The following is a 26,891-nucleotide window of genomic DNA, read 5'->3' on the forward strand; positions in this document are numbered from 1 at the left end:
TAGCGAACGTAGTATGCAACTTCAATAAATAAGAAATGCACATGATTTAATTAATCATTTTACTTTAGTCCATCATAATCCGGACCGGACCAAAGAACTAAAAATCATTAGATTTTTGGTAAATTTTCAAATTTTTCTCTAGCTATACCTTGAATGAACTACATGCAGGTACAATCACTAGCTAGAAGCAAAAGAAAACAGCACATGCATCTTGCCCAATAAATTCATGAAATATACCATTTAAACAACCATAAATCACTGTTTAGTGTGAAGCACATAAATCATGGTCTTCCAGGAATTACAATCAAGATGTTGCTATAATTAATTCAACACAAAGACTTAATATTTTATGGGTTAATGTTTCAGCTAATTCAACAACAAAGCTGCCATGTTCTACAAGACTTCAACAACCCAACCAGGCACTTGGAACATAAGTTCAAAAGGCTATGCAGTGCTGGAGGTTGCACCTTACCTTGTGCGCTTCATGCACAGGAGACGCAAGACATCATTACCCAAAAATACACAACATAGTCTTAAGTGCAGCAGTACACATACACACAACGCGGATGATTCCGCTATTGTCTCGGCCTATGTTTTGGTCATGGTCTTCTCCAACGATTTTTGTTTCAACATATCCTAATTGGGGAAGGGAGTTAAATTCGGAGGATGAAGATATTGAGAGTATGTTTGATTTACAAATAGATCTTCCAAATATAGATGATCTTTTCCCTCCTTCAGATGAGTTGGAGTTGATTGAAACAGTCGAAGAAATTAATCTCATTTTAATCTTGAATTTAACGTCTAAAATATTTTTAATTAGTGATGGTAGTAATTAAAAAAAAACTTCTACGATGATTAGAAACTTGTTAATTTTTAACGTGGTTATGAATCGTAAGAAGTAACGTCAACTTTGGAGGTAAAACTTAACATTGAGCAATTACCCACAACAATTTGGAAAAAATTAAAATACTTAAATCAAAAACTTTATTTACCCATGTTGGGAATAAATTAAGCATTTCATACATATATAAAAGTGATTATTACACATGAAATACAAGTTACATAACTTGTTACATGTACAACAATTTTTACCCAAACTTTAAACTATCTTAGATTAACCTTTTTTACACCATATTAGACCAAATTGAGGATAAAAAATTACCTCAAATCAGCCCCAAAACAGCCAGCCCCAAGCTGCCACACTACCCCTCTTTTAGCCCCAAAACCCACTTACACACTCCACTAAACTCTCTACCCAAAGCCCCTTTTGTTCTAACCCAAAAACACCATCATAACAAATATGCAAACATGATAAATCAAGACATATTTGTTGTCCAAATTTTCAACTCCATCAACCTTCTTTCACTCTTCATTTTATTCCTAAATTCATCCATAAGCACAATAGATGTTCAATCTTACAATTCCTAGCAAAAACACCTTTTCTCATCAAATTTTCTTTAAAAAACCCATCCAAACTTCTGAAAATTTATGTTTAGAAACTCAAATATTTCATAAAAATAATCTTCATTTCAAGAGTTTTCCATAGACACCAATCTTGAAGAAATCCACTAAGAATAGACCAAAAACTGTCAAGTTGTGGGACTTGTTCAACAAGTGTTGCTCAACAGTAATCAATCTCCAAAGTAGCAAAATATCAAAGAAAGTTGGATCTTAGTTATTGAGAAGTTGTACCAAAGGTTAAGGAGTATTTTTGGAGCTAAAGATCGAGTTATGTCACATGGGCTGATTTTTTACAGGATTTAAGAACAAGTGGGAAAGTTTTGTATAAACTTGTTTTTAAAAAAATAAAATTCCGAAAGAGAAGTTCTTAAATCTTGAAAAATCATATCAAAATGATAATTTTGAGTATGAAATGATTTATCACATGTATATTATTGTAGGCATCATGCATGTTAATTTTATAAATTGTTGTATGTTTAAAGGCATGATTAACACTACTTTGTGAATGTAATTGTGATGAAAATGGTTATATGGACTTGGAAAATATTTGAAATGCATTTTAAAAGTAATTTCCAGTAGCTACATGTTAAGAAAATCTCTTGGATATTTTTGTTGAAATTTATACGTTAAAATGATATTTTAATGGATTTTAAGGTGTTAAATACTCATATTATGAAACATGCTATTAGATAAACTCTTGATGATCAAAAATAATTAATAAAACCATATTATAATGTCTCTAACAAGATTTGGCCAGAATATATTTATTTTGGAATTTTTTATGATTTTTGAGTGATCGTTAAATTGTTTATCGGTAAATTGTGAAATAGTAAAATATAAAATAATTACCAAATATAAAAATATAGACTTGAAATTTATATCACATACTCATATTGACAATAACTACAATTGGTAAAATTTTGGGAAGTTTGTTGACGTTTAAGGACCTTAATAATTTTTACTCGGTTATTAATAATCGGTAAGTTAGAAAACAGTAAATTATAAAATAAATACTAAATGACGTCTTTTGGACATGAAAATGTTGTGAGACACTCATATAAACAGTAGATACATGTAAAAAAAATTATATGGATTTTTGTGACCATATATTGACTTAAATAAATTCTATTTGTTTTATCGGTAAAATAATGACGTTAATTATTAAAAATACCCCAAGTAATTTATAATGGTGATTTAAAATTTAATATCCCTTAAAATAGTTTCTAGAACATCATAAAATTTTTACATTATTTTATTCGGACTTAAATAATTTTAAACCGATTTTATTTTATTTATCGATAAAATGTCTATAGAGAATAATAAAATACCATACATGACTTTTATAAGTTTAAATGTCCAAATAAATGTGGTATATGACTTCTAGAACTTTGATATAATTTCATTAAGCTAATTATTAATTATTTACTAATTTATCAAATTACTAGAAATTGTTTATTTATTAAATGGTGTAACATTGTTAATTAAATTTGAGTAATAATATACCTAAACAAAAAATTTATAATTGTATTAATAACCTACTGCCTCATAGTATAAAATAAGTTTAACTTAGATGGTTTATAAATTTTACAGATTTAAGACATCATTTAAATAACGGTAAATACCTAAATTGTCGAAAATAATCGTAAAATTGTAATAAATTGGCATAACGAATTGTAATCTGATTGGACAACCTTAAATTCATTTTAAATAAGGTATTATAATGACTTGACTTATTTGGGCCTTGTTGGAGAATTAATATGTATTTTGTAAACCAATTATCGATTTTATTACCGGAAAAACTATGTCGTATTTAAAAAAATAGTGTTTTATGAAATCTTCTGTAATAATGATTCTATAGACTTATAAACTATATTCTAGTTGATTTGAATGAATTTCAATACTCTTTTAAGTTATATTTACTTTAAGAATGATTGAAACAAAACATTCTATTTAGTGGTTTCTTTGAAAAATCGTATTGAATTTTAATCAATTTTTGTTACATTGCATTTTCATACATGCTAATGATGCCCCAATATAATACAAAGGTTATGTTTAATGATATGATTATGCTAAGCATGTTTTACCCATGTAGGAAAGATTATGATTTGATTTTGCTATGTTGTAAATAAAGTATGTTTTGCTATGTTGAAAATAAAAGATGTTTATCATATGGAAAAAGTTAATATTTTTGACTTTTCAAATGCTATTAAAATTATAAGATATATATTATATACAAAAATATTTTAGCCTAAATGGCGGGTAAATATGCCACAGCAAATGTTGTGTGCATGATTAAACGACTCACCAATGCTAAGCGCATATTGTTCACTACCATTGTGTTACACTTGTCGGACATGTCGCGGACGGTAGACCGACTACCAAACGAGTCACAAGATGACTCACAGAGTACTCATGCAAATTTATGATGTGAGTTTGAAATTGATTTGGATACATTGAGATCTTATGATTTATAATGAAAAATGAAAACTTTTGAATTATTATGAAACCATTGAATTGAGTTTGAATGATGATATGCTTTATCAAATGAAAAAGCATCTTTCGAAATGAATTTGCTCAAACCAAAATGTTTTAACAACTTTTTTGACGGACACTAGTGTGTTATACTCAGTTTTTAGCTGATACTATGCTTTGTATGTTTTCCAATAGTTTTGTTTTTAGAGTGAACCCCCATGGCACCTCGACGGAGAATTGATATGCGAGCGGAGGATGAACTTGAGTTAGAGTTTGACTCCCTTTTGTTTATATCTTATTATTGTATTTGAGAGACTATTAGTACAATTGTTTAGATTTGGACTATTTTAAAGATATAATTCGAACTTTAGACTTATTTCGATTTTGTTGTAATTTTCCTTTATTTTGGACAGCTAAGACTTCCGTTATATTGCTTTGGTTTTGGTTCAAGTATTTTACTTGGACATTGATTTAACCTTTAAGTAACCCCTTAATTGTGTTGGCAAAAGTGAGCTTCCGCTCGATTAATACTAAATTCGATTTGTCTTTGCCTTCATAATTCGGCGCGGTTACATTGATGATGATGATGATGATGTTCAGTCTGATTTTGATGTTCATGGACCCGTTTCTCGTATATGGATCTATTTTTCCTCTTTCTAAATTATGATCATTTTCGTGTTTTGTTTGATGTTAGGCATGTTTGTGGTGTGTGATGATTTTGAGACCTCTGCTTTGCCTTATGATTTTTTATTTTTGAGGGAAAATTTTTTATTAATAACTACTGAAAAAACCCTCAAAGTATTTCTTTTGCTAACAATCTTGGTTCGAGTCATAAGGCCATAAAACTTAAAGTTTAGGAGGCTATATACTTTACATGATTTAGGAGGCAACTGATTTATTTAATGGGTTCTATATGATGAACACTTTGTTCTCTAAGAGAAATGCAATGAATTTAACTATTAAGCCATCATTTGACTGTTAATACTTACTTTCCATTAAAATGTTTAGTGTAAACAACTTGATGAGATCTAGTACATGATGATTATAGCTAAACATTTTTGTGACCTAAAGTTTCCCAAAAGTGAGTATTCACAAGTAACCCAAAACTTATACTCTGGTGTTTGTGATTCGTGTTTTGTTTGTCCATCTAATATGGAACTGGTTATCAAAAAAGTGTAGCTATTATACTGCTGGTTCATTTGGATGTTGTTTATGTTGATACTGGTTCTGTTGATGGTGATTTTGTTGTTGAAACTGTAGATGCTATTGATGCTGGCTCTGTTCTTGGTTCTGTTGGTTCTGTTTTTGTATGTTGTTCTATTTGGTGAAAATGCTCTTCATCATTAATGCCTAATATAAGATGACTTCAAACATGCTCTTTTCAATCTTTGTATCCAAAAAATGCAATAACTCAGATTATTTCCTTCCTGAGATCCAAAAAATCTAGAAGTCTTCCTTCCCTTGCAAGTTTGGTCTTATTCATGTGTGGTATGTGATAATCTATATCACCCAATTTTTTTATAACCTCAACTTTACATGCTTGTAAAGTGATCCATACAAATTTCAAAGCATTTAGTTGTAAAGCCTCAAATGCAAAATTTACAGCCTTAACTGATTGTGAATAATTGTATGTTGATTTTTGATGTTGCAATTCTTGTATAAGACATTCATGTCTAGAGAATTTGGGTTGTTGGACTAAATGAAAGCTAAAACCCTCTAATGTTGCTTTCTCCTTAAACCCTAAATCATTGTCAAGAATGTGTGGCTTAGAATTGTCTTGTTGAATATATATTGTCTTGCTTGCTCATTCTGGCCATTTGTTTCTTATTGCTGGTAAAATTACTTGAACAATCATATCCCTCATGTGAGTCTTAGTGTTGATTGTATTGGTTTTGTCCTTGTCTCTCTGCTCTTCCTGTTCTTTGAACTCCTTTGAGCTGGTACCAGAGATATAAAAGGAAAGACACATATCTTTCCATCAAAAATCAATTGACTATCAATTGAAAAAATGGGTCTAGCCACTACATCTGAAATGTTTGGTTCCATTTGTTTTAGGCACCAAATCTAAAATTTTACTTTCTATGTGATTTTTTGGTTCTGATCTGTTTGTTTAGTTCTTTGTAAAACTTTGGCTTTGATCTGTGTTGTGGCGCCATTTTTAAAATTTTTTAAAAGTTTGGGTAAAAGTTCAATTTTTGATGACTTAATTTCAAATCAAATTCTTGTTTTGGTTGTAGCTAATTAATCAAATTTATACGCTAAATGCAAATTCTCTTTGTTTTTTAAATCTGAAGTCAATGAAAGCTTTAGTATTCGTATGCAAACGTGGTGAGAAGGTAGTTCATTGTCCATATCCGTCTGTAACAGATTAGCCAGACCTATTACCGAGACTGATAGTTTGGACAGTTCGAGTCTGCCCAATGACTCCTAAAAGAACTTTCCTTATTATTCAATTAATCAAAAGTTAATCATTGTTTCAAGGGTGGATCTATATACAGCCTAAGCCTCAAAAGACAACTAAAAATAACAACTAATCTAATTACAAAACATACAAAGACTAATTAATGTGACATGTCGATAATGCCTTTAGTCCCTTTGACCCGAGTCATCACATTATCGCTGCCTGAAGTTCCACCTTGCCTTCAAGGTGGATAAAAATTAGCCTTGTGTGTCCAGTCCTTCGAATGTGAGTCATTCACCATTATTGTATCTAATTCACACTCTAGCACTTTCAGTAATTCTTGCTTGGATGTTCCATGGTCAAAATGGACAGTACTGAACTAAGGAAATAAATCCATGCTTTAAGACCCAGACATAAAATGAGATATAAATTCTAAGTCCCAAGTCCAAGTCTGCAATCTCAAGCTTGTAATCCTCCATTGAAGTTGCCTTTCTCAAATTAAATTTCAGAACTATTTCAATAGTCCCTATTAACAAATCAGCCAAGAATATTGTTAAATTGATGATGTCATTGCTGATTTCATCAGCACAGCTCATTTCATAATAAATCACATTATTGATTCGTCATGCCCTTGTTCAAAAAATAAAACCAGCTAAATTCTTACAGCCTTTGATATTACCTCCTCTCCTTCAATTTTTTCTCTCTCCTCAAAACCAAAGACCCAAAAATACACAACATTATCACCCAAATACCCCAACACTTTCTTCTCCCATACTCCGACCAATGTAGTTGTCCTCACGTCGCCGGCCAGCCCCCAATTTTTTCCGGCAAGAAACCCTCGATTTTTGGTGGCCTTAAATTCATACAGCCCTGCTTCTCCATCTTTACAAGGGACGCATATTATTACGAGGCTTTCATTTTTGTCTTCTTTTATTGGGTGAAAAAAGTGTGCCTTCTGAAATTTGTTGACTCCTTCTCACAAACTTCTAAACCTTATGAATAAAGCTTCTTTATAAGGCATCAAAAGCGCAGTATTTTGCCAGCCTGCTGACATCATCAGTGACGTCATCCGTTACGTCATTGACATGCTAAGCCCTACTTTCCCTTTCTCTTTCCCAGATGAAACCCTAAATACACAAACTCCCCCTTGTTTGATTTTCTCTCCTTCAAGCTCAGATACTTCAAAAAGTATGGAATTAATTGTCCACCAATCCCTGGCGTCCCTACACATTGTTACCAGCAAATCGCCTTGTTCTGCCTCCTTTCTCTTCTCTTTTATTCGCGCAACTCCACACTACACACTGCTGCCGCCAACTTCCTGGCGTCCTCGCTGCTGCTGACCAACTCGCCGGCCACTTCTCCGGCAAATACCCACCATAACCACAGGAGCCTTCTTGAACGCACCCATTTTTCTTCTCTTCACTTGAATCTCCTTTCCCCAAAAATCCTTTTTTTTCTTACCCATACTCCTTGGTTTGCCGCACCTTTCAACAGCTCTCGCCGACGGTGTTGCTGCCATTTTTCTCCATCCTAGTAAATACTTCTTTTTCGTATTCAACCAAAGCCTAGCTGTGTTGACCGACCTTCTTCTCCACGTACACCCTTCAACAGTGTTCATCGTCACCGCCCTCTTCGTCACTCGGATCCGGTACCAACAGCCCGGTCCTTCTCCAGAACCACCATCATGAGCATCCAAAATCCTCTCTCTTTTCTTCTTCTTTCTTGAACCTTCCTTCTTATTTTCTTATTTCCATTATTGTGTTTCTCTATGGTTCCTGTTTTTCTTTATTCTCCTTTTTTCTCATTTACATTCTGCTCTTCTTTTTAATTTTGACTTTTTCTTTTCCTGGTTCCCAATTCTTTGTTATCCTTTTTTTTCCAATACCTTTTGTTTTTCTTGTAGCCTATTTCTTTATTTTGTTGTAGCAATTTCTTACTCATTTTGCCCAAAATCATCTTTTCCTCCTCCACCATATTTGGGTATTCCTCTTTGACTTTTGAATTCTCTTCAAGAACTGTTATTTGTTCCTCACATATATCCTTAATCTCTTCTTTAAATTTTAGATCTATTTTGCCTTCAATCTCTTCATCAAACCTTGAATGTTCACAAATGGTGTTTTCTTCAATATAGGGAACAAATTCTTTGCAGTCTTGAAACATATTCTTGACCACTTTTTTCATATCTTCATCTTCTTTTAGTTGTTTACTAATGCTATAGTCAACTCATTATATTGTTTCGGCAACTTCCAATAGTTTGTCTCCCATATTATGCCGTCGCCGATGAGTCTCTGATGACCGGAGTCGTACTCCTCTGATACCATTTGTAAAGGATCAATCGAACTCGTTAACGAAACTGATAGTTTGGACAATTCAAGTCTGCCTAATGATCCTAAAAGGACTTTCCTTATTATTCAATTTTTTAAAAGCTAATCACTGTTACAAGGGTGGCTCTATATATAGCCTAAGCCCCAAAAAACAACTAAAATAACTAATCTAAGAATTAGTTTAGTTGTTTTGAATGTCAATTTACATTATGTAATTTTTTTCACTTTTAATAAAGAACAATTGTAATGTTTCAATTAAAAATTAGAGATCTAACTTTGTAATTTTATTCAAATGGGAAGAAAAACTTTAATTTTGCCTCCAAATTTAAATGAAATAGAAAAGTACTTTAATTAGAAAAAAGGAGGGAAGGATTAGTATTTAATCCATTCTCTTAGTATACCCCAACTACCACCTTTTATCAGGTCCCCTCATAACCCTTAAAATTTGTGCCCAAACCAAATGGAACAAGTAAAGAGAATAGCAGGGAGTATATAATACTTCAGACAATATGATATTCATATTTTAGTATCAACTTATTATTCTTGTGGTAAACACCATTTTAGCGCAGAACTATTATAATGAGAACACGAAGAATTCTAAAAGTTATTTTCTTCTTCGAATGCTTTTTATCTTTATTAAAGAAGCAGCGGTTTTTCAAACTTCATATTCAAGTAAATTTGGGTTACGAGTTTTACTTCTTTTTCGAACAAACAAGCATAAGTTAATTACCAAACCCAAGAAGGAGGCGCACAAGGCGTGAAGCGTATCAAGATACCCAAGGTGCACGCCTCTTGTAGTGGGCTTTGCCTCACCTAGCCGAGGCGTTTTCAGCCGAGCCTAAGCTCGAGGCGCACAAGACGCAATGCAAGGCATACTTTTTAAAACTGAGGTCATGGTAAGGTGTAAGTTGGTGACTTTTGCGCACTATAATATACTTCCTCCGTTTTGAAATACTTGCACCCGATCATGACATGTCTAGGAAAATGTCACTATTAGTAGCAAGTATAAGTTGGTGACAAATTGGTTTGGGAATAAAACCCCTAAGATACTACAAGCAATTTAACCCTATTACCTTCATGGCATTTTCAAATATTAAAGAATGCTTGTTTCAAAATCCTACCTCCACTCGTCCATGTAACACTTTGACAATTTCAGATAGGTTATTTGCATTCACAACTTCTTTTGCCTGTTGAACATGCAACAAAAGTCAACAAGTGCATTTTATACAAAGAGATATTTTTAATTCAAATAGATAAACGATATGAGAACAGAAAATTCTATAAAATGAAATTTAACCAAGTACCAAAACAACAAATTTTCAAATTAAAAAAAAAATACTGAAAAACAAAATAAATCAAATTTTAACCAATAATTAAACAAAAAAAGTTATAAACTAAGTTCTCTATTAAGTTACAAATTTGAGATACTAAAGAAAATTGATAAAACTAAAAAAAAAGTTGAACATTAAATTATATCCGGATATCAAGGGGAATAGAAATTTATGAGCCAAAAAAGTGGCCTTGTGTACGCACAAAACAAGTACCTCTAGTATTGGCAAAGACATGCTATGGTTCACCTAAAAATGCTTCCATAAACAATGTGCGTGAAAAGCGAATAAAATCTCAAACTACTAAAATGCATGGGCCAAATGAAGCTATTAGGGAAAATATTTAGGCAAATGTTGAAACAAATATGTTTCAACTTTTAATGCAATTTGTGAAATCACAATGGCACAAAAAAAAGAGTATAAACATAGCACAAGATTTTCAAATGCCCCAGTACATTAAATGCTTTATATCTACAAAACAGCATATCATCCAGTAATAGTTATTAAATGATTTGAATGGTAACGGTAAAGCAGTGCAAATTTGGTAAGAAAATATCGTAACAAGTTTAATGGTCATATTTGTTCTCCTCTAATCATCTCATTTTTTTCATATAACTTATATTCTAATGCATTACCATATGAAAATGTGGTATTAGGTGGTAATGTAAAATTGTGAAAAAAAAATTATGACCAAAGTTTCATTACCATAGGAATAACATTATACATTTCATAAAAATTTACACTATAATAATTCCCATTACCATTTTTAGTACCAACAACTAAACGGGTCGTTAAGACTTTTTCACTGTAGATGTCCAAAAACTTTCTTAGCCTCCGGCAATCCTTTGGTACATACCCTGTCCCACCGGCTTGTCAAGCTTGGGAAATTTTAAATACCGGTTCGATTAAGACTGCCACCTCTAAAATATCAAGAGTAACTTGCACTCACCACCAAAACCATTCCTATTAATTGCAGTCCTTCAACATTAGCAGAAATACTTTCTTGCTCTTTATGGTGGAAGCTTATTTGACAGATCACCGATTGTTCTAACACCTCGATAAAGCAATCCAATTTCATATCTACCATAACAGTAAAAAAAAGTAGGTTCTCTATCCCTCGAAAATTCTTTACTTGTGTAGCTCAGCATATCCTATTGTCTAGGAATGTTAAGAAAGTCATACACAAAGTATGAAGGTTTCTCATATGAAATCAACAAATCACATAGCCTAGTTCTTTTTTTAATTTTCACCATTTTGAGAACATCATGAGAAAAGAAAATTTCTCTCCTAAGAAGACATGCAGGGCTGCGCTATCTAGTACTTGAAAACTGAAAAATGAAAGCAAAACTACATCGTGACTTTGATAGATTTCTCCTCTAGCTATATTTTTGTTCCTTTGTTTCTCCTTTTCATTCCCTTTAATTAGTGAAGGGAAGTTTTAATTAATGAAGAGAGGTGTGGGGCTGAAAATTAGAAAGTCACGATGAAAATTTTTTTTTTCCTCAACTTCTGCCTAATTTTTTTTAACCCTCTTATTTTTGCTTTTACTTCTTGCAGGCTTTCATTAGGGAGAGCATGTGACCCCTTACAAAAGGACAAATGATGTGAAAAAAGCATCTCAAGAGTTTATGGCTTTGTCTTTTCTTTTCGAAGTTATACTACCTTCACTAGAAATGTTGGTTGCATAGTTTCTTCATTATATTATCTATCTGTCATTATAGTTTGTTAGAAATAAAGTATTGAATTAACAGCTTATCACATGCACATATAGCACAAGGACAAAAACAATAATATCAACTAATTAGAATTATGCTCTCATATTCATTACCCCTCCGCCCCTCTCAATTTTGCCTTGATATTATTTTAAGCGTTCCTCTCAATTTGACCTCAATTTCTATTTTAGATCATCCCACCCATTTCACCTCATTTCTTATCTTAATTAAAAATGGACGGCACTCTCTTTAATTTCATCCGCGCATTTCAACTCTTTTCAAATATCATGCACATACTTCAACCTATCTTCATTTAAAACCAAAATCTAACCTTTCTCTTAAAAAGCCTCAATTATAATAGTCTGCAAACCAGGGATCCAGGAAACCAAGTACCACAGTATCATAACCTCTGTAACAACAAAATTTCCCTACTTACTTAGAACTGAAAAGAGGGCAGATTTGTGATTTTGGTTCAGCATGTGACTTTGCAAATTTCAGAAACTGACATGTTATATCTTTCAGCTTAATCTATGACAGACACTAAAGAATATCAAAAAGCTAGGAGTGATGATGCAACTTGCACTTTGGATTAAATATTAAGCATGAAATACAAAATGAAAATAAAAATTTTAACAAGTACAAATATTACTTAAGGGATGCATAACCTCAAAAAGGTACCTGTACTGCAATGTCACTGGCATCTACAGCATAAACCTGACAAAAGAGAAAAAAATTAAAAATAGTGTACTATATACTCTTTTCATCCTATGATTTTGCTACACTTACCATTTTGGATTGTTTTATCAATTAATTTATATTCTATATTTGATTGTGGTACCACATTTTATTTCCTAATCTCATCATCAAAATCATTCTCTTTTAGACACCTCATCGATTTGTTTGTCTCATTTTCTCACTACATATTAATATCTACTTACAATGTTCCATCCAACACATTTTGTAAGCTATAAAATATATGTTAGTGACACATTCTAAATGATAAGGATCGGGTTTCCACTTGAAAGATCCATATAAGTTGTTTATTTTAGTTGAGTAAACAATATCTGTTAATTGACTTATACATTTTTCATACTGATATTATATTTATTATATAAGTGGACTGCATGTGGTTCGATTAGGAAATGGCATTAAGTGGGATTTAGTTTCTATGTTTAAAAGGTATTGTATTTAATTTAATGAGTCGAGAACATGATGCAAAATTTAGCAATGATTGCAATCGCGGTAATGACCCGGTGTAATGGTATCGAAAGTATTGTAGTTATTATAACTCCAAATATAGGTTGAAGGCCTGAAATAGTTTTTGAAACGACCCAAAAGATAGTTGTTTTGCACCTTTACAATGCAGTAAATACCAGTTTGTTTTTATAAACTTTACAATGTGGCTGACGCGATGCGATGCAACCTTATTTTTGCACTATGATTAATAAGCCCAAAAAGAGATGATAAATAACATGTACAAGGGCTTTATCTGAAAGCACATGAGACAAAGGCAAGCAAGTATCAATTCAAAGTCGCGCATGAATTTAGCTAGCCCAATTAATTGGATCAATAGTGCCCTAAACCAAGCCCACCCGCCTAAGTTGGACAAAGTTTAGATTTAAAGTTTTTATTCACTCATCAACACAAACACAACACAAAAACCTTTCGCCCTACAATTTCAAAACACATTAAAGATTTAATCTTTAATAATTTAAACCCACCCATACATAAAACATAATAAATAAATTCATCTCCCAAAATTTTAATAATCTTCCCCTCAAAATCCATAAAAATAAAATCTAAGAACTTCCATCAAAGGCTAAAATTCAAGCTTTCAAGGTTTCGACCTTTGCAATGCTTTTCACACAAAACACCAACTAATCATCCAAATAATCAAACATCATTATCCCAAACCAAAAGGCTTCGATCTTGGTTCCCAAAATTCAACAAAAACGTACCAAAACACAAGTGACACACGAAAATCGAATCATTACCAAGATTTGATCTTTTACGTTACTTGTAGAAAAACCCGAGTTTTCTAATAAAAAGTTTTTCTCTAAATTTTGACATTTTTCAGCTTCAAACTCACCAATATTTCAAACATAATTTCTAACCAACATTTCAAACATAATTTCTAAGTAATTCACCATATTGTTTTCAAGTATTAGTAATATACTAAATGTGCATTTTGTGGACTCAACATCAATCATTGGTATAGGTGATGAGAATTGAATATAAACCCGTCACAACGGTAAAAGGGAAAGCTCTAAAAAACTCGGGGCTAATTACCAATGATTCTCAAATTATTAGTCAATAGCTAGTATGAATTAAGAAATATTATAATTAGGGAAGACTTCAACCAATTTGGTTTGCATCGTTCATCTTGCTTCACCAAAAACTACTCTCTTGCAATAATTATTGCGAATGTCAACTACCTTAATGAGTCTCCTAGATCTAAGGCTCCACAAAAATGACCTAATGTCTTTGACAATTAATTGGTGAGATTTAGGGTGACGCAAGCAGTGAGGCAAGGGTTCACAAACAGACTTCTAGGACAAATAATCTACCTAGGGATGAAAATACTATTATTGTACGAGCTAGAAGAAATCGGTGGATTTCCCTAATAAATGATATGAGTGAAATGACAAATAATCAACTAAACCAAAAGCTTAAGTTGATGTTGACGAAATTTTAGGATATATTTTATACTCTAACACATCCCTTTACATGAGCCCTTTACATGAATCCATGAATATAAGAGGATAAGCATGACACCAGAAAAACAGTACCCTTTTAGCTCCAGCTTGCGCACAAAAGATGGACAGAATTCCAGTTCCGCAACCAACATCCACAACTACCTGGAAACGTTATCAAACAAGATTCATTTGAAGTAACTTGTGTGACCTCATTATTTTGCCAATTCATAGGTCAACAAAATACAGAGGAAACCAAGTGTAAAAGCCTTACTTTGCCAGCAATCAAATGCTTGTAATTGAAAATTGCATTTCGGTAGGTGTTAGTCCTCACGTGATCCTGGCAAGCCATAGAACAGAGTTGAGGTTATAAGATATAATGGACATACACAAACTCTAATTCAATAAGCTCTACCTTACAAAAGAAAGATTAATAGTTCAAGTCCAGTAATGAAACACAAGGAACTTCAAGAAACTCAATAAAAATCAAAGTTTATAAATGTTGCCCTTGACAATGTACAAGACATTCACATTCAAACAATTAATTTCAAGAAACTGAATAATTAAATAAAAATAAAAAGAAACCTTAATCATCTCCTCGTGAATGCCAAGATGAGAGTAAGACTGAAAGTAAGCAACATCAAAAATAGTACAAGGAGGAGCATTGGCGGCACCATCTTCGTCAGTAGAAGACACATCGCGTGATCTCCGACGCCCTCTCTTCAACTTACTACTGCAATTTTGCAACATCGACCCAATAAAAAAACCAAACCCTGTTCTCACTCTCACTCTCACTCTCTACCTTCGTTCCCTTGGCTTAAATGTAGTACAAACTAAAACCCAAATCAATTTATCCCACCTCGACTACTTCCCATTATTATATTTAGGGTTCGGGTCTTATGACTAAACAGGAAGAGTTTATACTTTAATGCTCCGTAACATTCATATTCATATATTTCTACTTCTTACAATATAATGCACTATTAACTCATTATTTTTAATTTGCTATTAATTTTTTAATTTATAAATCAAAATATAGTTAAGTGTAATTTCTTTAATTTGTCTTAATGTAAATATTTTTAATATTATATTTGTATAATTTTTTATTATTCTTAATTAGACATGTTAATGTTTGAATTATTGCATTAAATTGTCTAAAAAGTCAAATAATACAATTATTTTGGAACTGAGTACGTATATGAGTATAATAATATAAACATAGTGTTCAAAATATAGCCAATTCGAATTATTCGAAACAGATTATATGGTATTTGGTTTTGAAAATAGGATATTCGATTTTTGAAAATTGAATTCCTAACTGGGATTAAGTATTCGATTTTCGAACCTCAATATCTAGTTTTCCAATTTTTTATTACATTTACTTTTACTTTTATTATATCTAATTTTTTTATTAAAAAAATGTTTTTAGGTTGTTGAATTTACTAATATGTACAACTCTCAACTATAACTAAGTCGCATAACTAATTTATTGTTAATTAATTTAGATTTTGAAAAATCCTACCATAATACTAAAATGATTTCTTTTCATATTTAAAAACTAAGCTTGATCCAAATTAAACCGGATATTGAGCTTAAATATTGATGTGTAAAAATGCATTATTCTTTTAAAAATTGGATATTCAGTTACTGACCAAATTAAACCAGATAGGATCAAAATCGGATTATGATTTTCATGATCCGCAAAACCGGATATCCGAACAATCTAATATCCGATTTTGAACACCCCTAAATATGGATATTATTCTTTATAATCAAATTTATATTTTTTTTTTCTTCTGACGTATTCACCTCTTCAAATTTGTCTTTCATTTAAGATTTTTCTCTTATATTCTAATGCACCTAACTATTTACATAATTGTAATTAAAGCATCATTATAATTAGCACATTATTAAATGATACATCTGATTAGAGTATGAGAAGAATATTAATGATAATTTCTAATTCAAAATTAGTAATATTGAAATTTGTGCAATGCATGAATTTATTAGTATGAAATACATAAAAATATAACTTCAGAGAATAATATCAATATATATTATTATAATTAAATTTATCAAATACATGACTTTTGTAAAAACAACAATCAAGTATAATTTTTTTAATTATTTATCGAAAATACATTTTCATTCAATTAAATATATCGAATTCTAGGCTAAGTATATAGTACTTAAAGGTGTTCATTCGGTTGATTGGGTCGGTTTCGGACGGGTGTTATTCGGTTCGGTTGCATTTTTCAGATCGGTTATTTTTCGGCTGTGTGTTACAACGAGTCACACTCGGGTCGAGTCGGTTAGTCACGGTTCGGTTAGAGATCGGTTATTCAAGCTATCGGGTTAGCATCAGTTCGGTGTCGGTTGAAGTTCGTGTCGAGTGTCAATCGGTCTCGGGTTGTCATCGATTACTAATTGGTTCGATTTTTTCGGGTACAGATCGGGTTCGAGCTTTATTTTTCGAGTAGTTATCGGTTAAGGATAACTATTGATCGGGTCAATATCGAAATAAGTTAATAGTCAGGTTTTTAATTGATGTATGCTCATTTACTTACAAAAAATAATTACCGATTGTTTTATCAAATATAACAGATAGGGGTGTCAAACAGGTCGGGTTGGGTCATTTTCAGGTTCGGATCATATAAAAATGGGTCAATAAACCCTTAACTTGAACCTGACCCATTTAATTAATGGGTCAAAAATTGAAACCCCGACCTGATATGTAGCAGATCGGATCAACCTGCTAATGAATTTAACCTACTTTTTTTTTAGGTCATTAAATTCATATATTTCAGGTCATTTGACCCATTTAACCTTAATTAAAGGCTTCCTCCAAAAACAAACGTATGACACTTAATGCAGCGAGCACACGGTAATCTTTAGTAAAAGGCAAAAGAATAGTTCGCTTTGTGCTCATGGCGTGACTGTGTAAGTTGGTATGAGAACTGTGGAAGTGATTTAAAGGATTTTTCTTTTATTAGTATCTTCCATAGCCGATGTGGGACAACTTCCTTTGTTATTGAAAGTCATCTTCAGCTAACAAATCCCACTGACAACTTCCTTTCTTATTGAAAGTCATCTTCAGCTGACAAATCCCTCAATACATGGTAATTGGTTTATCTTAGTTTTACGAAGTATTTGGCAAATGTTGATCCGTCTTAAATTTAATAAGTGGGTTAAACAGGTTTTTTTCGGGTTTAAATATTCAACCTGAACCTAACCCATTTAATAAACAGATCAGGTCGGGTTGACCCATTTAATTAATTAGGTCAAAAATCTAAACCCAAACCCGCTAATTTCGAGTTGGTTTCAGATTAGGTTAGCAGGTCGGGTCAGCTTTTGCCAGCCCTAATATTAGGCAGATTAATTTATTTCAATTAGTTTATATATATATATATATATATATATATATATATATATATATATATATATATATATATATATATATATATATATATATATATATATATATATATATATATATATATATATATATATATATATATATATATATATATATATATATATACATATATATATATATATACATATATATATATATATACATATATATATATATATACATATATATATATATACATATATATATATATATACATATATATATATATATATATACATATATATATATATATATATATATATATATATATATATATATACATATATATATATATATATATACATATATATATATATATATATATATATATATATATATATATATATATACATATATATATATATATATATATATATATATATACATATATATATATATATATATACATATATATATATATACATATATATATATATATACATATATATATATATATATATATATATACATATATATATATATATATACATATATATATATATATACATATATATATATATATACATATATATATACATATATATATATATATATATATATATATATATATATATATATATATATATATATACATATATATATATATATACATATATATATATATATACATATATATATATATATATATATATATATATATATATATATATATATATATATATATATATATATATATACATATATATATATATATATGTATATATATATATATATGTATATATATATATATATATACATATATATATATATATATATATATATATATATATATATATATATATATATATATACATATATATATATATATATATATATATATATATATATATATATATATTCTATATGCAATCTCTTCTGTATAGAACCTGTGTTTTTCGTTTTTCCGTATTATTAGAAAACTGAAATTGGACTTAATTTGCTAAAGTTAGGTGAAAATTTGATTTGGATTTATAACAGTTCGATTTACAATCGGTTCGGGTTTGTATCAGTTCGGGTTGAAAACAGTTCGATTAATAATCGATCAGGTTTGTATCAGTTGGGGTTAAAAACAGTTCGATCTTAATCGGTTTTGGCCTGTTTGCTTATGGATTTTTTTGAGTCTTTCCCTATATACGCGTAAGTATTGATACAAGTCATAAACATGTATTTCACAAGCTCAAGATTATCTTTTGTTTTCTTGATGTATACGCAAGCTTTCCGTGTAAGACCAGTTATTAACTTGACGAATCCACAACACAAGTTGATACTTTACTATTATATTGTAGTCCTATTGTTTGCTATTAATTGTAGTCCTCACAAGTAAATATCAAATCCAAGATCATACCTCTAAAACAATACTGTTTTTGTTATGAACAACCAGTTATCTCAAATTTTGTATCATTAGTGTATGCAACCCCGGTGCACAAGCTGTGCATCCTGTGCAACAGCACAGGGCCTCACATTAATAAGAGCCTAAAAATTATTCCAACAGTCCATACACTTTGCAAAAGAAAATATATAATTAGTCCCAATAGGCAACAACGTATACAATTTGCTTCTAAAAGTGTTAGAAGGACCGCACTTTTCAAGTAAAAGGTTGGTAGTAACTTGTATTGGAATAATTTTTTTGAAAATAATATGAGTTTTTGGTTATAAGGGGGCCTCATATTGAAATTGGCACAGGGCCTCTGAAATGTTTAAGACGATCCCGAGTGTGTTTATGGTAATTTGGGGTTCTGAAGTGATAATGAAACAATTTGCATCATTTTTATGTTTGGGATACCCCTTGAAACGAATCCATACATGAGTTTTTTTTCACTTTTACAATGCAAGAAATACCTAATTATTATTTTAGAAACCTTTATAACGCGGCCGATGTGACCCGTGCTTGTTTGTGCTTTATGGGAATTACATGTAATGTATTTTAGGTTGATGTTAATGGTAAACTGAATTATAATTTTTTGGTTGGTAATGTTTGTTTTGATACTACTTTTAGGAGTAATAGATATAGATTACCCTTTGTGCCTTTTATTGGTGGAGGCTTGAGCTCATCACTTTGGAGATGACTCTATGGTTGGGACAATCTTCCTTGCACAACCCTAATGTATTTTAACAATGCAATATTGCCTCAAGAACGCTATTTTCATGCTATAGCTTGCAATGCACCAGAGTTTAGCAACACAACAGTCCACAATTATATGATATGGGATAGTCCTCAAAAAATGGAGCCTTATTATCTGAATGTATAAGATTTTGATTCGGTGATTCAAACTGGAGCTGCTTTTGCAACACAATTCCAAAAGGATGATCCAATGTTGACGATGATACATAAGAGAATACTCCGCCGAAGACATAATAGAGTTACTCCAGGGTCATTGATGTAGGATCACCTACATCTAGTTTTTCTGAGCTAACCAAGATCAATATAATGATACATCAAATGGAAGACGCTCAAATTCAAGGTCCAAAACTGAAGTCCTTTAATTTCGTAGTCATAAACTAAGTCTTCTTTTTTGGGTCGTTTTATTTTTTAAGTCTTTTATTTTATTTCGAATAATTGAGTCTTTTATTTTCTTTTACAATAAAAAGTCTTAGAGATGATTAAGCCAGGTTTAGGATCAAGCTTAATCATGTCTCATGTTTAGTTAGTTGAGTTGTAATTTTTGTGTTTGTCGAGTCTTTATATATAAAATCGCTCAAATGGTTCGAGTGTTACGCGATTGAAACGCATGACTCAAGCAAGCATTCAGCCACATATCAGCCAAAGATATCCAAGAAACACACCAAGGACATATGAAGATATTTGTAAATCAAACAAGAAATCAAGCAAAAGCAATTGTTTCCAAATCAAAAAATCTGAATTCAACCGTTGGGAAGAAGTCAGCCAAAAAAAAAAAATCTAATTTTGGTTCATTATTACATGAAGATTTTTTCTACATAAAAACAAATTAGCCTAGAAACAATCCCATGAAGACTATGCAAGATATTAGTTGTGCACTACAAAATAGTCTAATTATTTCCATAGAAGATTGAAAGATGTGACTTGCAAGTGGATTCCTAGCCGTTAAGCAACAAAGCAGCAATCTGATTTTATTTTGCTAATTTTTTATTTTATTTATTTATTTCTTATTTTTGTCGGGCTGATTTCCTTTTAGTATAAATAGGCTTGTAGTTCATGTAATCAAGGCATTCAACTTGGATAATACAAAACACAACCCTTTGAGCAATTTTCCTTGTTCTTATTTGCAATTTACTTTAACTTGGATTAGTTTAAGTAATTTGAAGTTCCTATGCTTTTCATTCTTTTGGCTAAAGTTTGAATGTGTTCTTAGGAGCCCTTAGATTTGTTTCGTGGTGTATATGTATCGAAGCAACCTTTGGCAAGCCATTTTCAGTTTGAAATATCAACATATACATTTCATTTTTCAAAAATCACAAAAACAAATTCATTGAACGAAAACAGCAAATTACGTGTGCGTATAGCTTGGTTTTGTTTTGAGGCATACCATTCTATATCATCTTGGTATCGGAGCCAAGGCTACGCTCCTAGCCTTAATTTCGTTCATTCACAAAGCATAACACCATGTCTCAAAGTGGTGAAGGAGAAACAAGTGATTTGAGCAGAATTGTTGAAGAGCAAAATGCCACCATTAAATATCTACAAGGCCAACTTAAAGAGTTTCTAGAGCTAAAATGCACCCTAAGGGAAGGTGGGGATTATGAGTCTGAAAGTCCTAAAGTTAATAGGCAAACAAGCCGTTGAGATGATCTTAAAGTCGACATTCCAGAATTTGAAGGAAGATTAGATGGAGATGAGTTCCTTGAATGGGTAAGAACCGTTGAAAGAGTATTTGATTACAAGAATACGGATGAAGAAAAGAAGGTAAAGATAGTATCATTAAAATTGCACAAATATGCTTCTACTTGGTGGGCTAGCAAATGTGCAAAACGAGAAAGAGAAGGGAAAGACAAGATTAGATCATGGGAAAAGATGAAAAAGCAAATGAAGGAAAAGTTTCTGCCTTCATACTTCATGCAAGAGAATTTCACCAAACTTCAACATCTACAACAAGATGGCAGGAGTGTAGAAGAGTATGGTCGAGAGTTCGAGACAATGATAATGAGGTGCGACCTTAAGGAGGATGATCATCAAACTTGGTAAGATTTTTAAATGGTTTAGATTCAAAAATAAAAAACATTGTTGAATTGCAACCTTATGCTTGCCTTGATGATTTAATTAACCTTGCACATAAAGTGGATAAACAACAAAGAACTAAAATGAAGGAAACCTCACATTTCACTTCAGTAAGAACTACCAATTTCAATTCCTACCAAAAGAACACTCCCCATTCCTATTCTAAAGCCCATTCGCAAGATTTAAAAGCTTTGCAAAATAATCATTTAAAACAGACCCTAAGCGTACCCAATATACCCAAACCAAACACCAATTCATTCACACCTAGGAGATGTTTTAAGTGTCAAGGCCTAGGACATATTTCTTCAGAATGCCCAAACTGAAAAATGGTGAGCTTGGTTGAATTTGATGATCATCAAGAGGAAAACGAGGAGGATTTCTGTGACAATGCTGAACTTGATGAGGAAATGATATATCCGGATGAAGGAGAATTATTGGTTATGCGAAGAGTTCTTAGTGGGGTCAAAGCCAAAGATCCATACCCACAAAGGGAAGCAATATTCCACACAAAATGTACGGTTAAAGGTAAGATCTGTTCGCTTATCATTGATGGAGGAAGTTGCACTAATGTCGCTTCAAAGACTATGGTGGACAAGCTTAATCTCACCGCCACTCCACACCCCGAGCCATACATGATTCAATGGTTGAATCAAAACAAAGGTATTCCTATAAACTCTCAAGTTTTGCTTTCATTTTCCGTTGGTAATAGTTATAAGGAGAGTCTTTTATGTGATGTTATACCTATGGATGCATGTCATGTTTTATTAGGTAGGCCGTGGCAGTATGATAGGAAAGTTATGTATGATGGTTTTAAAAACACACATACTTTTGTTTTAAATAACAAAAAGATAACTTTAGTACCATATGCACCTAACGCTAATTCTAAATTGCAAGCAACTTTAACTAATTTTCATTCTTTAATTCCTATACTTAAAAGTGAACAACATGAATTTGTGGAACGAAAATAATTGTTATTGCTAAATGAAGAAACCGAATCTGTTTTGCATGATCACCCTTTGATTGAACCTTTGCTTGATGAATTTGCATATGTTTTTCCTAATGAAATACCAAATGGACTTCCACCTAAAGGGATATACAACATAAAATTGATTTCATTCCCGGATCCTCATTGCCTAACAAACCAGCCTATAGGACTAATCCTCAGAAAACCGAAGAAATTAGGAGACAAGTTGATGATTTGTTAGCTAAAGGTTTAATTAGAGAATCCATAAGTCCTTGTTCCGTTCCTACTTTACTTGTGCCTAAAAAGAATGGAGAAATGAGGATGTGTGTGGATAGTAGAGCCATCAATAGAATCACTATCAAGTATAGATTTTCCATACCAAGATTTAATGATTTATTAGATGATTTATATGGTTCTAGAGTTTTCTCTAAGATTGATCTTAGGAGTTGATATCACCAAATTAGAATCCATGAGGGGGATGAGTGGAAAACCGCATTTAAGACTAAGGAAGGACTTTATGAATGGTTAGTTATGCCTCGGGATGGTAATGGGTACTGGACCCGACCCGGATCCGTGGATCCGTATCCATTTTCACGGATCTGGGTCCTAAAAATATAGACCCGTCGGATCCGGATTCTTTAAAATTTCATGGGTCTGGATCCGGATCTAAGAAAAAATACCCAGACCCGAACCCGCGGATCTGGAGGACCCCTTTTAGTTTTTTTATTTTTTTTTATATCAAAAATATATTAACATACTTATTACATACCCTAGGCTAGCACATACCCTGATTGAATCCCTGATACCTAGAGACCAGAGACCAGAGTCCCAAACTCCCAACTCCCAGTCTCCTTCCCAGACTCCCTCCCTCTGCCAGCGCCATTCATCACCCTCGAGCCTCGACAGTCGACAAAGCTGCCAGAGCCCAGCCTCCTCACTCCCTCCCTACTCCTCCTCACAACCATCGGCCAACCCACCCTCTCCTCACAGGCGGCTGGAGTGGCGGATTTAAAGGTAATGAACCCTAATTTTTTTTTCCTACAATACTTTTGTTTTATGTTGAGTAGTAGATATATGTCTAATGTTGAGTTTAGGGTTGATTTATGTTGAGTTTAGTGGTAATTTTTGATTTATGTTGAGTAGTTTTTTATTTATTTGAGTTTAGTGGTTGATTTATGTTGATTTATGTTGATTTATTTGAGTTTAGTGGTTGATTTATGTTGAATTTAGTGGTAATTTTTGATTTATGTTGAGTAGTTTTTTATTTATTTGAGTTTAGTGGTTGAAACTCATTTGTATCTATACATAAGTGGAAACTCATTTGTATCACTATCGCCCTGAGATTCATGGTAGAAACAAATTTAGCTACTGAATTCTATCTATACATAAGTGGAAACCACATGAGATCCAAAAAGCATATTTGATCTGAATAACACCCAAACAAGATTCATAAAAGGAAGCAATAAGTAAAAAAGATCAAACTCACAAGAATAGCAATCAATTTTGCATCTGGACTCCACATGCCCTGTATATTCTCACCTTCTCTCTGGATTGAGCTGGAATCCCTTTTAAGTTGTATAATTATTTTTTGGGTGATTCATTGTGAAATTATATATATTATTAACATTAGTCTATAAATATCACTTTATTGCAATCTCAACATATTTAAAAAAAAAAAAAGCAATACTGGACCCGTTTTGGACCCGGATCCGGTACTGGATCCGCAGTATCCGCGGATCCGGATCTGGGTCTTGCAAAACTGGACCCGCGGATCCGGGTCCGGATCTGGATCATGTTTTTGAAAACGGATCTGGATCATGGTCCACCTGGACCCGGTCCAGATCCGACCCGTTGCCATCCCTAGTTATGCCCTTTGGTTTATCTATGCACCTTCTACCTTTATGAGACGTATGAACCAAACCTTGAAGCCTTTCTTAGGTCACTTTGTAGTGGTTTATTTTGATGACATTTTGGTGTATAGTCAACGTGAAGATGAACATGTTGATCATTTACGTCAAGTGTTTAGTGTGCTAGCTAAAGAGAAGTTATATGGTAACTTAGAGAAATGTCAATTCTTTTCAGAGTCAGTTAAGTTTCTTGGGTTTATTGTGTCAATTGAGGGGATAAAAGCGGATGAAAAGAAAGTTGAAGCTATTAGGGACTGGCCTATTCCTACCACCATTCACCAAGTTAGATCATTTCATGGTTTAGCTTCTTTTTATAGGAGGTTTGTCCCAAACTTCAGTTCAATCATGGCCCCCTATCACTGAACTCACAAAACTTAAGACTTTTGAGTGGAATTCCAAAGCACAAGCAGCCTTTGACACCATCAAAAACAAACTTACCACCGCACTTGTTCTAGCTTTTCCTAACTTTAATGATATTTTTGAAGTAGAGTGTGATGCGTCTGGGGTAGGTATTGGAGGTGTCCTTACTCAAAAAAACAAACCCCTTGCTTACTTTAGTGAGAAGCTCAATGATGCTAAGAGGAAATACTCAACTTATGATAAGGAGTCTTATGCTATCATTAGATGTTTAGAGCATTGGAGACACTACTTGATTGCGAAAGAATTTGTGTTACATTCTGACCATGAGGCCTTAAAGTTCATTCAAAGCCAACACAAACTTCAATCTAGACATGCTAAGTGGGTCGAGTTCCTACAAACCTTTCATTTCACCATTAAACACAAAGCGGGTAAACTAAACACCGGAGCTGATGCTTTATTTAGGAGATACTTGCTTTTGAGTACTTTGAATACTAAGGTTGTGGGAATAGAATTGTTAAAGGAATGCTATATTGATGATGTTGATTTTGGAGAAATTTTCGAAAAATGCCATAATAAGCCTTAAGGACTTTTTTACATCTTCCAAGGATATCTTTTTCAAGGAAACCAATTGTGTGTGCCTAGACATAGTGTTAGGGAGACTTTGATTAGGGAGTATAATGAAGGAGGACTTTGAGGACATTTTGGAGAAGAGAAGACCATAGCTTTAGTAAGTGAGACCTTCTATTGGCCCAAGCTTTCTAAGGATGTCATTCATGTTATCAAGAGATGTGTGCAATGTCTAAAAGCCAAAGCCCACAAAACATCTCAAGGTCTTTACCAACCTCTACCTACACCACAAAACCCATGGGAAGATGTGAGCTTAGACTTCATAACCGGACTTCCTAGAACCTCTAACAATAAGGATTCCATTATGGTTGTTGTTGATAGGTTTTCTAAGATGGCCTATTTCCTTGCTTGTCATACTGCACATGACGCCGTTAACATTGCCAATCTTTACTTTAAAGAAATAGTAAGACTACATGGGATAGCAAGAAGTATAGTAAGTGATAGAGATTCAAAGTTTCTTAGTCATTTTTTGGCTTACTTTGTGGAGAAAAATGGGAACAAAGCTTAACTTTAGTAGTTCTAGCCACCCCCAAACTGATGGCCAAACCGAAGTAACCAATACGACCTTAGGAACCTTGTTGCGTGTCCTCATTACTAAGAATCCTAAACAATGGGAACAATTGCTACCACATGCTGAATTTCCTTATAATCGAGTTCCTAGCAAGACAACCGGGTTTTCTCCTTTCTTTATAGTTTATGGCCTTAATCCTTTAACCCCTATAGATCTTACGCCTTTTCCTACACCTTTGAAGTTTAGTCATGATGCCGAGTCTAGAGCCAATGAGATTCAAAAGGTGCATAAGCAAGTTGTGGAAAGGATTGAGAAAATGAATAAGAAGGTTAAGGAAAGAGTGCATCAAAAGAGAAAAGAAGTGATTTTTGAAGAAGGCGACTTAGTATGGATTTATTTGAGAAAGGATAGGTTTCCCACATAAAGAATATCAAAGTTAAGTGCTAGATTGATGGACCGTTCGAAATTTTGGAAAAAGTAAATGATAATGCTTACAAACTAGAGCTACCTAGTAGCTATGG

The 26,891-nt window shown here is 32.4% G+C and overlaps 1 protein-coding gene and 1 non-coding gene across 2 annotated transcripts in view; both read right to left on the minus strand.

The window, feature by feature from the left end:
* LOC130805045 (probable protein arginine N-methyltransferase 6) overlaps positions 1–15,317 on the minus strand; it is a 29,223-nt gene extending 13,906 nt beyond the window's left edge. The window contains exons 1-5 of the mRNA XM_057669646.1: positions 14,977–15,317; positions 14,666–14,731; positions 14,488–14,556; positions 12,377–12,412; positions 9,780–9,845 (exon numbers count right to left, since the gene is read on the minus strand). Coding sequence (XP_057525629.1) covers positions 9,780–9,845; positions 12,377–12,412; positions 14,488–14,556; positions 14,666–14,731; positions 14,977–15,141 — 402 coding nt within the window. The 5' untranslated portion in view covers positions 15,142–15,317. The remainder of the gene's footprint in view (positions 1–9,779; positions 9,846–12,376; positions 12,413–14,487; positions 14,557–14,665; positions 14,732–14,976) is intronic.
* A 1,896-nt stretch (positions 15,318–17,213) lies between these two features.
* Positions 17,214–17,329, minus strand: LOC130807081 (U5 spliceosomal RNA). Its single transcript, XR_009040454.1, has one exon. It is a non-coding gene; the product is annotated as a U5 spliceosomal RNA (small nuclear RNA).
* Between the last annotated feature and the right edge of the window lie 9,562 nt (positions 17,330–26,891).

This window comes from Amaranthus tricolor, chromosome 2 (genome assembly GCF_026212465.1).
Source record: "Amaranthus tricolor cultivar Red isolate AtriRed21 chromosome 2, ASM2621246v1, whole genome shotgun sequence".
In the NCBI taxonomy this organism is placed as follows: domain Eukaryota; kingdom Viridiplantae; phylum Streptophyta; class Magnoliopsida; order Caryophyllales; family Amaranthaceae; genus Amaranthus; species Amaranthus tricolor.